The sequence below is a fragment of the Ambystoma mexicanum genome, chromosome 3q (genome assembly GCF_040938575.1).
Source record: "Ambystoma mexicanum isolate Mex_15411 chromosome 3q, UKY_AmexF1_1, whole genome shotgun sequence".
Lineage (NCBI taxonomy): Eukaryota > Metazoa > Chordata > Amphibia > Caudata > Ambystomatidae > Ambystoma > Ambystoma mexicanum.
Window position 1 is genome coordinate 780,690,447 of NC_090926.1, and position 17,526 is coordinate 780,707,972.

General features: G+C 46.6%; 1 protein-coding gene and 1 long non-coding RNA gene across 3 annotated transcripts; one reads left to right on the top strand and one right to left on the bottom strand.

The window, feature by feature from the left end:
- Window positions 1–671: 671 nt before the first annotated feature.
- On the bottom strand, window positions 672–10,548 carry LOC138582983 (uncharacterized). Its single transcript, XR_011305129.1, has 2 exons — window positions 10,300–10,548; window positions 672–1,152 (listed from the first exon to the last, which is right to left on the bottom strand). It is a non-coding gene; the product is annotated as an uncharacterized lncRNA (long non-coding RNA).
- On the top strand, window positions 9,306–15,570 carry JPT1 (Jupiter microtubule associated homolog 1). Of its 2 annotated transcripts, none has more exons than XM_069654826.1 (5): window positions 9,306–9,673; window positions 10,966–11,105; window positions 12,338–12,435; window positions 12,715–12,733; window positions 15,184–15,570. In XM_069654826.1, exons 1-5 carry the CDS (start codon window positions 9,618–9,620, stop codon window positions 15,333–15,335), a joined length of 465 nt encoding a protein of 154 aa, XP_069510927.1. In that variant the 5' UTR covers window positions 9,306–9,617; the 3' UTR covers window positions 15,336–15,570. The 2 variants fall into 2 exon arrangements, with proteins under 2 accessions (XP_069510927.1, XP_069510926.1); XM_069654825.1 differs by lacking the exon at window positions 9,306–9,673 and adding an exon at window positions 10,550–10,694.
- The last annotated feature ends 1,956 nt before the right edge of the window (window positions 15,571–17,526 follow it).

Sequence of the window (17,526 nt, forward strand, 5' to 3'; positions counted from 1 at the left end):
GCCCGCCGCCTACCTGCAAGCAGGAAGACACTGCAAGCCACACCACCGGCTCCAGCAAGGCCCATGGAGGGTGCACAACCCTGATCCCCACCCCTACCCCACCCTGCACTGGCGCAGGACACATGCCCCACGCCGCACTCTGAGGAGTCCAGTGTGGCTGGGCAGATTGCAGCCACAGGCCCCCTTGATGTTCCCGACAGCCCCTCATCTATATGCGGATCAACTGAGGAGGACACTGATGAGATTGTCCACACCCCTGACGCCCAAACCAACCCCCAGGTCTCATAGAGTGACTCTGGTGAGAGTGATACACCAGGGTTTACAGGGCAAGGAGCTACACTGGAACATGCCAGTCCTGTATCCACTTCCCTTAGCGAAGCACCGGAAAGACATGCAAGCCCAATTCCAAGCAGGCCAATCACCTCTGCCACATCAGCCATTGATGCAGAGCGCTCTCAGCAGCTCACAGGCCTCATACATGACTTCATCCGAGACAATTGGGAGGCCAGGGAGGAGTGGCGGAATGAATTTAGGGCACTGGGCGAGGTCATCACAGTCAGCACAAACCGGCTCTGCGAGGTCCTTGGCCGGATTGGGTTTGTTTTTCACGTTTGAACCTTCTAATTCAATACACCGGTTGTTCATCAAAAAAACGACAGAGTGGACATTCATCATTGAGCATGTGTCATTTAATGTTTCACAGTGCATAGTGTACATGTATCCCCACACCCAGTGCCCGATGTCCTGACATCCTCACACCCTCTGCTGACTTGTGTGTCAGACATATTGTCCAATCAATGATTGCCGCGCGGCACGTCCCTCCTGTGCATCGGCACCGTGATGCTGTCCTGCCACTTCTTCCTCCTCCTCCCCTTCATCATCATCAGTTGGTAGCAGCTCCATGTCAGGGGGCAGGGGTACGTTCCGATGGATGCACATATTGTGCAGCATTACACATGCCATGGTGATCTTGGCCACCTTCTCATGGCTGTAGATAAGTGCCCCACCTGACCGGCTGAGGCAACGAAATCGTGCCTTCAACAGGCCAAAGGTCTGCTCAATCACCACAACGATTGTAGTCTTCCTCGTGCCTGTTCTATGGGTTTCGGACAGGGGTCATGAGCCACAGCTTCAAGGGATAGCCACCATCACCTGCATGAGAGGGGAATGAAGGTAAGTGTTTGTACATTCATGGCGGACAACTGTACTAGTCTTACATGGCAACAGGTAATTTCTGCCCATACACACATGTCCCTGGATGCATTGGCATTATTTCTGACCCCGCTATGTGTCCTGTGCAATGGGATGATGGAGTGGGTAGCATCCTCAGTATGGGTTATGGTGTGCACTCACATCTTGTTGCACGTGCATCGTATTTGCATGCAGCAGTGTTGGAGTGAAATCATTGATGTGTTGTGTTCTGTGAGATTTGGTAGTAGGAGTGTTGGCTGTTGTCAGTAGCATATTCGTACCACGCTGTGGTATCCCTGTTAGGCTCAGTTCAATGCACTCCCAGGGATGACTCTCCGTGTGGTGATATGCTGGAGGCAGCGACATAGTGCATATGCAGTGCATAGTGCTAGATGCCCTTACGGTGTGTGAGGGCCACCGATGAGTGGTGCATGTTTTGTGGGATGTGGCCTGGTCACCTGTTAGTCATGTAGTGTTAGGTGTCGGCCTTACTTCATCACTGTGGGATTTGGTAGTCATGTGCCGTTTCACTGGCTCTGGGGCACAGTGTTCGGTGAAGTGCACATCGTGCACTGGCATCAACATTTCCACCCAGGTGGAGTATGCATTTCCCCCCCCCACTTCCCACCCAGGTGGAGTATGCAGGCACCCACCTCACAACCCCGATGCACTGCCATGGCCCAGTCAGGCAACTCACAAAGCAGCCAGGCACGTCGTCCAGCATGTCGCTCTATATAGCGTGGTAGCGTGGAGTTCTGCAGGACCAAAGAGTCATGAGTTGATCCTGGATATCGGGCACAGCAATGTGTGATGATCTTGCTCGCATTGCATACCATCTGCACGTTGATGGAGTGGTATTGCTTGCGGTTGCGATACGCCACCTCCATGGCATGCGGGACCACCAACTCCACGTAGATGCAGTCAAGGGCACCTATACAATTTGGCATGCCTGCCAGTGCATGGGAGGCAACTTTTGTATCGAATATCTCCTGGGGAGTCCGTGGTAGGGATATGTAGTCCCTTGTGTGCTTGAGGAGGGCATCCAGCACTTGGTTCAGTATCCGGGAAAATAAGGGTTGTGATATGCCATGCATGTGCCCCACTGTGTGCTGGTAGGTGCCTGTGGCAAGGAAGTGGAGCACAGACACTACCTTCAGTAGAGGGGGGATGGCGGTGCGTATTTCTATGAGGCTCACTATGTCGTCGTGTATCAGGTCCACTATGGTGGTGATCGTGTCATGGTCAAGCCGGTACAGGGTGTGGATCTGCTCTGGTGTTAGGTGGAAGGGGGTGGCTCTGATGCGAGGGTTTGGGGGCTGCCGGCATGGTAACGGTGGCTGCACTGGTGGGGCATGCTGGGCCTGTCTCACCCTCCTTCTCCTCCTGTGTATCCTCTGTGGTGGGCGTTGTGGTTGTTGTTGTTGCTGTTATTGTTGTTGTTGCTGCCTTGCAAGCATGGCCTCCAGCTCCAGTAATGCTACTACGATTGGTATCATCTTGGTGTGGGAGGGGGTGTGGTGTGTGGGTGTGCTCCATTTGTGCTGTGCCAGACTTCATTGCCTCCATCTGTGCTGATTGTGTGCACCTGTGGCTCTTGGAAACACTGCTCGGGGTTCTTAACACCTTCTCGGAGATGCCGGTAATTACTCCATGCCGGTATGGTACTTTTCAGGCTTCAGGAGGCCGTTATTTGCATGTCCGCATTACTTGGGATCAGCTCCGGTTTATGGCATGCCGCTAATATCGGCATGGTATGTCACGCGCACGACCCTAGACCGCTATTTACGGCGCCGTAAATAGCGGTCTGGTTGGTCAGAATAGCACGTTGCAGTAAGCAATGCTGGTAATCCTTTACCGGCATCGTTTTTCCCTTACCTCCAACCTCAGAATGACCCCCAATGTCCTTTCTTCAATGTTATTTGGGCTTGAGACCTTGTTAACATTGGATGGGAATAAATTAAAGATCTTGGAAGGCCGCCTTTTGCCTTTGATCATAATATGCCACGATCTAGGGATCCAATCCTAAAATTGTTATATCACATGGAGGAAACTGAATTTGTTTTTAAAAATGTTAGATCCCGTGAACCACTCACTGTGTGTTAAACTAAATCCTGTTCCCTTAACTCAATTGTGTGTAAATTAATATATGTATGGTTATGACAATGTGCTGCTCGAAGTGAACAGTAGTCGTCAGGTTTTACTGCCTAATCCGGACCTTGTAAGCGCAAACTTAGAATTCAAATATGGTGTAGAGATCAAGATCGACTGAGTTCATACAAGCTTTACTTTGAAGATGGGGGAAGTCTGGTAGCAGTTTGTAGAAACGAAATATTAGCCATATCTGGTTTTGACATGGTGGCTACTGGCATTACAAAATTGCACAGCCACAAGCAATTGATGCCATGCTAGTGTCAGGTTAGCGGGCAGTGACTCATTCATGACAGGGGCTGATGTGAATCCAGCTGTCTGTGCTGGCTGTACTCAAAACAACCACTTTGGTCCCACTGAGGAAGGCTCTTTGACCCTCTTGAGAATTCTTGTCACCTTCTTCAGAGCAGCTCCGACCAGGTGCTTCAGACACAGCCATGTGATAACAAAGGCCACTGCTCAACAGGGTGCTGATTACTGGAGTCCTTGTTGATGCAGGCAGACAGAGAAAGAGGGTGGAGTTAAGGTAACCCTGTAGACAGCTTCCATCCACAGCAGGGTCCCACCATCTTGGATTTTGCTAGGTCCCCAAACTTTGTGTCCTCCTCCCCATCTCCTGCCATGACAGAAACCTGTAAATGCTCTCTACAAACCTTCATAGTTGGGAAAGGACAGAGGAAAGGACTTGCGTTGCCCCTGAGACCCTAGACTGGATCTCCCAGTAATTCCAAAGCCAAAAACAGCCCAAAGCATGTCTCCCGCCACAAAATTCTTTTCCGGCTGACGTAAATATGCTCTACTCACTTTGAGCCACTGCAGGACCTGCGTTGCTGCCTTTAGCACTCCATGTGCTCTGAAATGCCTAGCCCTTGCCTCAAACTGTCTCGACACTGATCCGCCCCTGCGAAATGCGCCGGCTTGACTGCAGCAAAGCACCTAGAACCCTAGCTAGATGCTGTTAAGCCGCAAAGACAAGCATTAACAGAATTTGGGCCACCCTGAAGAGCATTCTGCACACAGCAGCTGTCGCATCATGGGACTTATGAAGTATGCTAATATCACCGCGACCCTGAGGGAACTACACTGGCTTTCCTTCCAGGCTCGCATCCCCATCATTGCAACCTTCATCACCTACATGGCTTAAAGTACCTGTCATGTGTAATTCAGGCTTGGGGTGGAGACAGAAGAGATGGTAACAAGGGTGGTCAGTCAAAAGGCCGAAAACATAATACCGAATGACAAAAATCTCGAAAACAAAATCTCGAAAAAAAAAATATCGAATTATTTATTTATTTATTTATATGTGTTTTTGGGGTCAGGTAAGTAAAAAAAAGGGTTAAAATAAAAAAAAATAGAAAAAAAGGGGGTTTGGGGGGAACCCCCCCATTTCGAAAAAAAAACGTCATTAACAAAAATTCGATATTTTTTTTTTCGGCCTTTTGTTTTCGAGATTTTTGTTTTCGAGATTTTTTTATTCGGTATTATCACTATGAACCGGTACCAAGTGGTTGTACTGTTCAATGTATTGACTCTCTCCATACCAAGATGACTGAAGAAAGAGAGCTTTGTGGTGATTGTCCTGTTTCTGTGGCTACATTCCTTTCTCCTTGCAGATTCTTAGCGTCAGCCACCTTTACCACGATGTGTGATATCCTGTTCTTCCTGCCCTGTTTTGCATAGTGTTGGGTGAACAATGGTCTCTTCTGCCTTTCTCCCTGCCTGCCTGTTACAGCCAGCGCACCCAAGTTCCTCTGCCAGTAGCCTTAGGCGCCTGCTCACAAGTTAGCCCTGTGCAACTCTGCCTGCTATTTCTGCTCTAAGCACGCTCCCTGAGCTTACCTCCATTTCACTTCTACATGCTCCTGTATTGGGGAGGGTCTTCTAATTCCCAGCACGCCCCCTTGAGCCTCCCTTCCTCACAACTCCAGTAAGGAAGGAACTTGTTTGCTCTTTTGGATTCTTACTGTCCAGAGAAGACAAGCTGGTGCAGCCTATTACTGACCTTGGATTCTTCCCATTCCCTCTTGTTGCTTAAGGTCCACCCCTCAAGAGGTTTTGCTTCATTTTGGGTTTCCTCTTCCATGTGTCAACTGTGGAGATTTGTTAAATCAGCTTTCGTCAAGGTGGCATTGGGTGGAGAAGGCCATTTCTCTGCACCTCACGGAGGACCACCCGATCGGAGGTAAGGCCAGTCGCTGCCATACCATGCTCCTGCTTACCTTGCCCCTAAACTTGCCATCTCTGGAGGGCAACACAACACCAGAAGCCTGCACGACACCATATTGAAAAGAAAAAGGAAAAGAGCAAGAAGAAAGCCTTCTCCAATTCACACACAGAGCCTTTGGAACAGCATTGTGCCTGATATCAGACTGACCCTCTCGCTCCAGCAATTCAGAAAAGTGCTGATGGCAAACCTCTTCAAATAATATTTCATACACTGATAATCTGGGGAATCTCACAAACCCAGATGGAAAAAACCTTCCCGTCCTAGGGTCTCCTATCTTTGGCTCTCCAGATGATAGGGACTACAACTCCCATTACCTAAACCAGCAATCTCAATGGGGAGGAGTCTGGGGAGATGTAGTCTAAAAAAAGTAAGAGAGGTGTAGGTTGAAGGCTCCTCTGCTATTTTATGCATTTTACTGTATCATATACTGTATCTGGTTGTCGTAGGGATGGGCTTATGCTGTGATAAACCTGATGTTTCTTTCAAAAAGCATTTTTTTAAGTGGTGGACTGCGTTGGATTTGATCTCCCATGATGGGAATCCTTGGGTGTATATTATGTTCGGTTCTAGTGACTTTGCAGAGGTTGTGAGGGACGCAGAAGGATTGAGTGCATTCCTGTTTCGAAGGCAAAAACGTTATCTTACTGTTATGTTCTTTATATATAAATACTGCAATAAGACAAGGCCCAATCACGAAGCAGGAATAGAGGAGCTGGAATACAGGATTCTTTATTCTTCATCAACTTCAATCAAACAGCCTGCTCCTTCAAACCCAGCCCCCACCATGTGACTTGTCCCGTGTCCTTAAACAACATGAAAAGGGGACAGGCGGGATGCCTGGGATTAACAATAAACATAGGACATTGCATCTCTCCCCCACATAAGATCACACGTGGACAACACTATTCAATTTCTTCAATCCAACAAGAGGGTTTTCAGATAAATCTCTTTGACTGACTCCGAGCTACCATGCCACTGCTTTCTTCTGGAGTGTCATTGTCGTCAGTGTCAATGTCACCATCCATGTACTCAGAATCACTTTCCTGCTAGCTCACAATTGCTTCCCCATCATGATTATCAGCTTCTGAGTTTTTGAAGAAGCAGGAGTTCCTAGTGATGTAGCGCCCAGAGCCCTAAGCAGATATCATGGAACCGTTCATAGAGGTTACTACCAGTAATTTGGGGTCAAAAGCTGGTGTTTGCTTCTGTCCTTGCAGTTGTCGCACCAGCATCAGGTCCACCACTTGCAGGTGGGATTCTTGGGCTCCAATTATTTTATCTGCATACCTCTTCATCGGTTCCTAGTCATTGCATTGACTGCCAAACCATTGAATGCCATGCCATACCATTGGAAAAAAAAGCATCAAATGCATTTTTTTTATGAGGTGTTCCCCCAAGCCCACCTTTTTAGCCTTTAAATCCCATTATAATTAAACTAAACCCTTTACCATTTCCAAAAATGCTTTCAATGCTTTTTTTTCGATGCATTTTTTTCAATGATATGGCATTCTACGGTTTGGCAGTCGATGCAATGACCAGATACCTCTTCATCTTAGCCTTGCTGACACTGTCGTTGTCTCATGCCTGTACTTCCATATCTAAGTCTGCCTGCTTGAGGAAGCGTGGTTCTTATCACTCTCCCAAACTTAAGTTCAGGTGAATAGAGCTGTTCATTAGAGTTGTGCAGAGTGTTCCGATAGTCTCGTAGCAGCGTGCAGATGGCTTGCATGAACAACCCTCGCGTGATGGAACATACTTGGATCGTGCACTAGAGGTTGGCCGTCAAACGTTCAACAGTGCCATTGGCCTGAGGTCACAACGGGGTGATCCTCCTATGCTGAAACCCTAGATATTCTGCAAACATTGCAAACTCATGTCCACTTAACGGTGGTCCATTATCTGATTTAACTTGAGGGAATACCATAGTCTGCAGATATTTTGTCAGGTTCTGGGATGACTCACGCGCAGCAGTTGAATGAATCACTTGTACCTCAGGGTAACGAGATATTTCGTCCATCACCCCAGAACGTGTTTCCCATTGGACAGAGGCCAAACATGTCAACTGCTACTTCATCCCACACTTTTAGCGGCATAGGTGTCATCTTCAGGGGCTCTGGGAACGTGCGCGGGCCACTGCTTTGCACACACCGCAAGCTTCGAGAGCCTTCTGTAGTTTGCTGTCCATTTGGGGGAACCACACTTTTGCTCGCAGTTGCCGCTTGGTAGACACAATGCCCTGTGTGCGCTAGACTGATTACTCGATCTTGCAGGGACTCATGGATGACAACTTCCTGGCAATTCTCCCTTCACCACATATATGGTCAGCTTTGCTGATTTATCTTTATATGAACATGTGGCTTTAAAGATCCCTTTGCTCTCTAGGGGTGTTTTGGACCCATATGGAATAATGTCTATGTCAGATGGTTTTAGTGTTCCTTTATTTTTGCGCCCCTGGTATTTGTCTTCATTTACCACATTGCGATCTCCACTGGATGAGGATGACTCTGAGGTGTCCTAGTATATTGGTGACACAGCCACATATCTTATTTTGTGGCATGTTGATCGCCTTCTCGGCTCCCTGCCTAACCCGCACCCCAGGGGAGTACTACAAATGCCTTTAATACAAGAAACACTAGTCAAGTGTTGCCATGTTTGTTTTGGGGCCACTAAAGCATATTCTGGATTTGGATGTGCAGTGCTTAAAGCATGTTACCTTTCAACATGAGAACCAACACCATCTTCTTTTATTAGCGATCGCTCGCTGGCGCTGCTGCACTAACAAAACCGTCCCCACCAAAAGGGGAATCGTGGAAGTTGGAACAGTGATCTCTCAAGTCGAAGAACACAGTAAGCATGGACATCAAACATGGTAAAAATAGATGGCCAACTCTGAATTCAAGGAAAAGCTGAAGTTAAGGAATGCTGAATCCATAGCTCTCAACCTTTCGTGGCCCTTGGTGCAAACACCCGATTTTGTATTTGGCAGGTGAAAGCCCATTGATTCCTATGGGCGTGTATGGAGCTTGGTGGGTGACACCTGTCAAAAGCGTGAGTTGAGAGGTATGGCTGAATCTCAGCGTTTGAGCACAATACAACTTCGGAAAGTTGAGAAGCATATAGCATGTAAGCACTGTAGGATAGTAACTTAGTAACGCTACTCAGGACCAAAATTCTGGAGATACATTTAAATTGTTTCTTGAGATAGTATAGGAAAGGAGCACTTAACAGCATGGTCAAAAATCTGAATTTAACCGTTTGAATTACTACGTTTCTTGTACGTTAATGTTTAGATATTCAGAATTTGGGTCTGGAAAAGAACAGCGTTATTAAAACGTTATGGTGTAATTCAAGATGTGCCAATAATGCACCCCTCGAAACGTAAATAGGTCGCTATAATGCAATTCGAACAGTGTTTTTTTTCTTACAGCGATCCCCTTGTCAAGAGATCCAGTATCATATGACGAATAGTCTTTCTTCCCTTTCTTTCACTCTGTTTAATTCGGCAAAAAATGAGACGACAATGCGCCCTTTTATAATGGTGAGATACTGTCTACACAAAAGAAACAACGGCAACCAATGGTAGTGCGGCTCTTCTATGAGGGATGGTTCTTCAGCCCAGTCAACTACTGGAGGCCGTACGGTAGATGCACCCTCCCCTCTGCGTCCATCGGTTGGTGCAGAGAAAAAGGCGTTGTCCAATCATTTTAAGGCAGTTGCCACGAGACATGGACTGAAGGGGCGGTAACTTTGACAGTATTTTTTACTGACAAAGTAAACTGCCAACGGCCGGAGAGATCCGAAAAATGCCGAGCGAACGTCAACCAGTAAGCGAAGGGTGCCGGTTTGAACAGTCCAATAAGGGCGTGGTGTTTGGGCTGGGCGTGCGGCGGCGACTGTCTATGTAAGTGCTGGCTGTGCGCATTTCCTTTACTGCTGCCACCGGTTTAGTCTGAGAAGCTGATTGCAGAAGTCTTATTGAGTCGCTCACTGCTGTCACGGCCTTTGCTGTCAAAGCTCGTACCCTGAGTCTGCAGTCTCACTCCGTGGCACTATGACTACCACCACCACATTTTCCGGCATGGACCCCAGCGGAAGGAATAGCTCAAGGTAAGGCGTAACGCATGGCGGTGTGGCCCGTAGAAGGTGACGTGCTTTCCCGAGCGTTGCTTCCGGAGACTCGCTGGTGTATACGCCTTACGGAGAACTGATGTATGTTCTCGTTAGCCGACTTCGGGGTTTGTGCCTTGGGCGTGGCTCTTTGTTTAATAGCGGTGTCATAACTATAGACCCGCTTCAGGCACTCGCCTTCATTAATGCTTTTTACATCGAGGGTTGCGGCCTGCTGCACATAATTCGTGGTGCTGGTATTGTCCCCACTCAAAATGAGCTAGGGCGGGGGTTCCTTGTGCAATCGCCACCGTTTAGTCTGGATCCCACTACACTCCACCCTCATGCCAAATACCAATCGCTCACGTGGGTTGAACTTGTGTCGGGTTGTCGCTTTATATAGTGGTATTATGGCACTGTATGCACTGCGTCACATCTTTTATCTGGGAGAGGATAGCTTTTATTCTAGTGGTGCGTCCCTACACTTACACCCGACCCCCGTTATCGGCCCCTCCTGCTCATCACTCATTCCGTGCTCAGTTTCCTGCCCTGGGTGATTCAGCTCAGCCTGATCTGGACCTGGTCCAGGATGACTTGTGTTTGCCGGGCAGGGATTTCCGTCTTACTTGAGAAGATGGCTGTAGTCTCTGGTCGACACGACCCAGGAAGCGGTTCTTGGTTGTGCTGCGCTCTGGCAGGTGGATCCAATGCCTCTGCAGTATTTGCAGGAGAGCACCCCGAATGGGGCTGCGATGTGATCGCATCCTGCTGTCATCTGATGGGCTCGGAAGCTTCATGTCATGCGTTGTCGCTGGGTGGGGCTGCAGCTTCTGCATTGTCTAGTCTAAGTGCAGCTGCTAACACCGCGTGCAGTAGATTCCCTCCACCCCCACCAAAGGCCCTGCTCCGTAGAGTCGCTTGCTCGCTGGTGTTGGGACTAGCCCCGACATGGAGTCTCCTGGCTAGATGCCGTGCGAATGATGCAAGATGCAGACAACAAATGCATGCTGATGACATTCAAGTATAATTTTAGAACTACTAACTCGTATGCTATGATCGCCGCTGGGCTTCATTTAACACTTTCGTATCCTAGAAACAGTTTAGCGTTTTTTGCAGGCTTCGTGTTACTTGGTTACAGGAATTTCACTAACTTGTGAAACTGGTACCTAATTACCTCCTGCTGGGAAAGTGCCCTCTTTTGACTAAGCATGTGTTTCACTTCAGATTATAGGTCAGATCCCGGAAGGCAAAGATCTGCCACTTGATAATGAAATTCCTTTTTCTGTTTTTAGGGTTTCCCGGCCTCCCGGAGGAGCATCCAACTTCTCCTTTGGGAACGGCGAACAGCCCGATCAACCTGTAAGAAAGCACAAGATGGCATCCAACATCTTCGGCCCACCCGATGATCTCCCCGTGCAAAGCAACCGACCCGGTAAGGATATGTCCTACAGTGACTTGTTACGAATCCTGTGTATTGCCACTTGGAGTACATGGCGACCTGCAATATCCATATAAAAGGAACCCTATTGCAGGTAGTTGTAACATCACTACTTTAATACGAAAATGACATCACTGATCAGATCAGTTAGTACGCTTCAGTTTTGGCATCACCATGCCTGCTGCTTGAACCAGCAGAGGGCAGAACTCGAGCTATTAGAGATACTAATTGACAGGGTTCAGGTTGATGTCATTTGTGCAATGCTGGAAATTAACGTGAGCAAGAATCTAGATGTTTTTGCCCAATTTAAGCACAATTTGTTTTTTCGCATTTATTAAACAATTTTTCCCAACACATTAGATGCTGCCTATTAGCCATATCATCTACTTTTAAACATGTAGATTAGCACATGGAATACTTGATATTAGGTGGTTAAGTAGTAAATAAGGGCCCATCAGACTGGCATACCCCATTTGAATTTACTTTCCTAAAACCAGACGTTTGTGCAGGCGGTACCATCTACCCCACCATGGCCACATCGCACTGGAATTCCCTACCCACTTGCATGAGGATTGATTCTCACTAGCGTTGTTTTTATTGCTTTGCAGAAGGCTATTTGTATGAATCCTGTACCCCGCCGGTACTTCCATGAACTCCTGGCATCCCACCATAGGTGGCTGTATGCGAACATTAGCCATAATTTAACCCTCATGCAATGTATTATATGCAAAGATGTAACGTATGTATCTTCATTAACCACCTGTACCAGTAACTAAAACTACTCATGGCTGCCTTCACTGTAACGCATCAAGCCTACTTGCAATAGCACCTCAGTGACTCTGGGCTGCAGTACGCTCTACAAATACAAAATAAATGTCACCAAACTCCTTGGTGACTTTCAACGTCCTTATAACTTGCAGTATGGGGTACTTAACATTTCTTTAGCAGTAGCCAGCTGGCCCGCTTATGTCGCCCAAGCATCACTGCTTCCTATATTGCAAGCTGGTAAAATAGCTCAGTGGGTTGAGCGCTTGCTGCTGCGATCTGAGCATGATTAGCAGATTCGAATCCCGGCAAGGCCAACTCAGCCTTTCATCCTTCCGAGGTCGATAAATGAGTACCCCTTTTCGGTTGGGTGATGTTGTGTATATACTCTGTAAAGCTGGATTAAGGCACTATATAAATAACGCATTACATTGGCCTTTTATTACATTGGTTTGTTTCAGGGTTAAAGGACAACAGTATTTCTGGTGATTCAGAGCCGTCGGTACCGCAGAGGAGACCGCTTCCGGGTGGGGAGTGTGGTGATGCAAAAGCACACACAGTAAGTGACAAGGCAAATGGCATTCTACAGCTGCTGTTTTGACAAATCTTCCACGAGATTTGCTTGCCTCATACCCGAAACGTTTTGTGCGGCTGTTGCAGTCGCATGCCGTGGAGCAGCTGTAACAGCATATTCCAGTGCCACTGGCACATTGACCATAAACTTACCATATGCCTGTGGTTTGTCATGTCTGACTGGTCTTGTTTTGCGTGGGGGCGATTGTAATTGATTAGGTTTCTATTTTGCCTCCTGATCTTTTATTTATTTTTTTTCTTTTAGGGGGACTCCGAGGAGTATGGTGAGTATTCATTTTATTAAATTCGTTGGATGAGTTATGTAAATGAACCGCTTTGAATATCTTTAGTGGTGAACTTGCAGCCACAGGGATACAAGGCTCCAATCTTAACTCGTAAATGTCAGAGGTGGACCATTCTACCTAGATCTGGCTCTTGCACCATTGAAGGCAGTCATCACTGATCTCATTACATGGTTCTGATGTAACAAGACAGCTAATCAAAACATGGTGAGAACACTCATGATGGATGAACCCTAATTTTTTAAATATATATTTACAACTTTGTATCAAACCATAGTCTCCATGTATTGAGTAATCAAAATGGAGCACCCCGAGTTTTAACACCTTTAGTATTAGTGCATCCCAACTCTTTGTTATATGGCTGTCATTGATTCCGGTAAGTGGCGTTACATTTGCTTTTCTGGTCATATTCTTTGATCTACGGTTTGGAACTTAGTGCCTTATAGTATTTGTCTAGTGTTGTAGTGGGTATGCTTTTTAAGGGTGTCCTATGCTCAGAATCTACTATGCATTAATGGTGCCGCATGTTCTGTGAATGCCACTTCGTTTCAGTAGTGACTATGCTGGTCTAAAAAAAAGGCTCCTTGTAACTAACGCCAGGCAGTACTCCGCATCCTGGATCCATCGTTTCCTCGACCTGATTATACCAATTTAAACAATCTGGACTAGTGACACTTCAGACAGTGCTTTTGTACAGGCGCTTAAATGGTAGTCTAAACTCGGATGTTCTAGCTTGGTCATTGAGAATGTGCCCCAGACAAGTGGCCTGGTGACTGCTTGGTGCAACTGATTTCTAGCATGTGATAGTGTTAAGACCACATGCAATACAAGCGCTTCTTTGATTAGTCTGGAACATGGACTTTTTGGGAGACAGACGCTACCCAAACCACATGCAGAGTTTACTTCTGTAGTATAATACCAAGCTAGTCCCCCCCACCCCCTCCCCTCCACAGTAGCCTCACAAAGCATCTTTGTTGCTCTGCTAGCATCTTCCTCGGATCAATTCTTTCTCGATTTCCCCGACTCTCGGCAAGCTGGGTTCCTTAAGGATAAATTGTTTGCATTTGACTTCTGGGCTGCCAATACCCAAGTTCAGTAAATTAAGTGGTGTATGCTTTACTTTTGTTCTGTGCAGTACAGAGTGCGACTCTAAACATTGTGGCTAAGGCTCCCTATTAAGGACTGCTATACTTGTTGCGTGCTCTGCACAGACGCTTCTGTTGCCTTGTTACCAGGGTTTGCGTGCACCCTTCTGATCCACCATCCCATAATTCAATTGTTTGATGGTTCTTATCTCTTTTGGAGAATTATCTATAGGCCTAGTAACATTGTTGTTCCTTGGTTTACTCTTCATCTGTAATGCGTTGGTATTTTCAATCTGCACCCAATAAATGTGTCTCTTGCTTCTAGACTGAAGCAAGAATACGTTTGCGTCCCCACTAGCATTTACTAATTCCATACAAACCTGGAGTGTCTACATATACGCGAGCTGTGGTGCAAACGTGTGCACCTGTCTGAACAGGAAGTCTGTCTTAAGGTACAACACTAAGGCAAGCGTGTGGCAAACTTGCTGTGTGCAGTGATACTAGTCGTGTGCCCCTTCTATAGGACGGTTTTCACTTTCCTTCATGCTTTTGCACGCTTTATGTGGGCTCGCCATACTTGTCTTGTCTAAGGTGGTTATCGGTACCACTTGCAGCATCTTGTTTACTCACTCAGAAAAGATGTTACTTTTGTGCAAGCCTCAATGGTCCCGGGTTTGCCTTAGTAAACAGGTTGCGACTTTGCCGGCACTGGATGGGCTCGTCCCTTGCGTTGCAGATCCTTCAGTGAATTTGACAATGCAGAAAGACTTGGTAATTAAAGACTTACCGGACAGTGTTCTTTCAGGCATTAGATTGCATACGATCAGTCTGCGATAGTTTCCCCTTGCTGAAGTGCCTGGCTGCTGCTGCCACATCAGGGAGTTTGCCAAGTGTTACTGCTAGACTGAGGCATATGGGATGCATGTTTTTGGCTGTCCTTTGTGTCGAGACCGGATATTGTCTCGTGTTCCTTGATGACTGCCTACATGGTTTTGACTGTCACCTTTCTACTGTATTAGTGCAGCTGTTGGGCCTCACTTTAGTTTGCAACTGGATTTTTTTTTTTTTTTTTTTTTTTACAAAAGCAAGAACTCGAATTGTTAGTACAAAAAAGTAGGGTTGTGCCGTTGGAGGGGTGGGGGTATAAGATGTCCTCTAGGATTGGGCTTTAACATCTTCGTATTTGTAAAAAAAAATTTTTCGTGGGATGGATCTTTACACCCCGTTTAAGGCTTGGTTGTTGCTTTTGGGCTGGTGAAGAGGGTTTATGTTGGGAGTTGAACCAGTTTAACTGAGTGCCTCGAGCTATTTTAATGTGCTATTAAATGTTCACTTTTCCTATTTCAGAAAATGTTCAAACAGATGACGTAGCACCACCGGACGGTGATGCGCCTTCTGACCCTGCTCCTGAAGACTCTGCCCCTGCACCTGAAGTCCCAGCACCAGTACCAAGCAGAAGAAACCCTCCTGGTGGCCGGTCCACGCTTGTGCTTGGTTAAATCTTCGTATCTGCGTCTGTCGTTTTTCTATGTGTCTGAACTGACCTTGCACCTGGACTACATCTCATTTCTTTTTAAGAAGCACTTTATGTACCCCTGTCCTTTCTTTGAGTTTTTTTTTGTCACTGTCAATGTCTCCCAGATATGGGGAAATGGTGAACTATAAAGTACACTTTAAGGAAGCTTGAAGTTTCTTAGTGTATCACAAAAGAAAATAAAGATGTTCTGATTTGTTTGTGCTGGAGTGCTAGTGAATTGCTATACATGTTAAGGGTAACCCATCTACAGAATGTCTTAGATATCCGTGTCCAATGTGTGTGTCGTCTAAAGCTTTGCGTTTTTCACAAGGCCCTGTTTTGGTATGGAGTATTCTCACCTGGCATGCAGTGCGATGAATCCTCTTACCTGGTTTTGGTTTTTCAGACTGCATCTGGAGCGATGTTTTTACCTCACGCCCCCTGTCGTAGTGTGCTGCTGCATTTGTATCGACCTCGGGCTACTATAACTGCTGGTGAATGCAATCTTATGTTACATTTGTGGGGAGGGCGTGGGTTAGATGGTCTAGAGTTTATTCTGCCTACAATAGTACATTGTTTTGTGGGAGAGGTACATAGCAATACTATGTCTTTCAGACCTTGTGCATTGCAAGGGATTTTTTGAGAACCGTATGTTTGTAATTTAAGTGGGTTATTGGTTTGTCCTGAATTGCCCAGGTAGGGTGGTATCTGCTAAATTGTTGCAGTGGTGAAAAAAGCTGTTGGGTGCATTAGAAGGGGACTACTGTGCAAGATCAGTGGATAAATGGTTGTGGGAGATATAAGGTGAAATCGCAGCAGGCATATACAACTTTGCACAATGTTGCATGGGGCGGAACACACAGACTGCACCTATGTGGGACAGGGGAGCAGGGTTGCTCAGTATTGTCGTGACACATGGTGTGTTTAGGTGCCAAATTAATATGGCAACCATCTGTTATTGTGCACTATAGACTGGTCTGGATTCAGACCTGTCTCTAAGACCAACACATTGCGCCTGAGGCACCCATGAGCGAAAGAAAATGAGAGTGAAAATTATCATAGCCCACAGTATAGGGGGTGGCAATCACACTGAGGATTGTTGCTGTTGCACACCAGTAGTAAAATTAAAGTAGGGTTCATAAATAATGGGTGAACTAGGCATGCGATAAGGGGGAGACGGGCTGCTTGGCTCAAATTCCTTGCCTGGTTGGTTGAGCAGTTAGAAGTTTATCCAGGTGTAGGTTACACCCAAACTGACCTGTTGGCGAGTTGGCGCCAATCTGGATCACATGAGCTGGCGCTGCACAATCTGGTGGGTGTGCATCAGGTAATGGTAAAACGGCCTTTTGGTGAAATGGTGGTTAAAACGACTTGATGGATGTGCAAACTCATCCATTATATCGTAAATTGGCCCTGTTGAGGACCACCACCAGCAAAGGGTGTCGTGCTTGCAGCTGGTCCTGAGTGTATTGGAGGAATGTTTTTGGAATACTCGTGATGCTGCAGTTCTCAGTTGGGCATCCAAAATGCAGGGAGATGTTTACTGCGGGCAACTTGCTTAGCTGAGAAGGGTCTCCAAACATGTATCTGAGGGAAGTCATTCGTTTGGTTTGAAGTGCTTCCGTTTCAGGGGGAGACAGTTATGCTTTGGTTGGAAAGGGTTGCTGGTTATCCTATCTGTTATTCGTCTATAGTACCTAGTGAGACCGTGTGTTGCTACATGGTTTTTGATGTAAAGGTACTGCCTAGGAATTGCAAACTGGTGCACACAAGGACCAACTTGCTCCCTGGTGTACTAGTTGCATTTCTTGTGCACTTGTGTCCCAGAAGGGGTAAGGCTGTGCAGCTGGCTTCACATAATCATTCACAAAAAAGCGAGGCCCAGCGTCTGCGTTAGCCTGGCACAGCAGAATGAACTGATCTTTAATTGGCATGTATGGTTGAAAGGACAGAGTCCACCGTGATTTTCTTATCCTGTTGCATTACATGCCAATTTAAAGCACCCTAATCCGGAAAGGAGGATTTTTTTTGTTAGTCTTGTCAGTCCAGCACGTTTGCCTTTGCGTAATAAGGAGTTGCCACATTGAGGCTAATTTAGTGGGACGTTAAGTCCCTGATGCATGCATTCCCTTAGATTTGGGCAGTTGCCTGTTTTACTTAAAGCAAGGCTTTAG

Bases quoted from the DNA above. Each gene is read 5' to 3' on its own strand.
- JPT1 (XM_069654826.1), top strand. From the start codon at position 9,618: ATGACTACCACCACCACATTTTCCGGCATGGACCCCAGCGGAAGGAAT. The intron at 9,674-10,965 runs GTAAGGCGTAAC...TTCTGTTTTTAG, and splicing joins AGCGGAAGGAATAGCTCAAG to GGTTTCCCGGCCTCCCGGAG. The intron at 11,106-12,337 runs GTAAGGATATGT...GGTTTGTTTCAG, and splicing joins CGTGCAAAGCAACCGACCCG to GGTTAAAGGACAACAGTATT.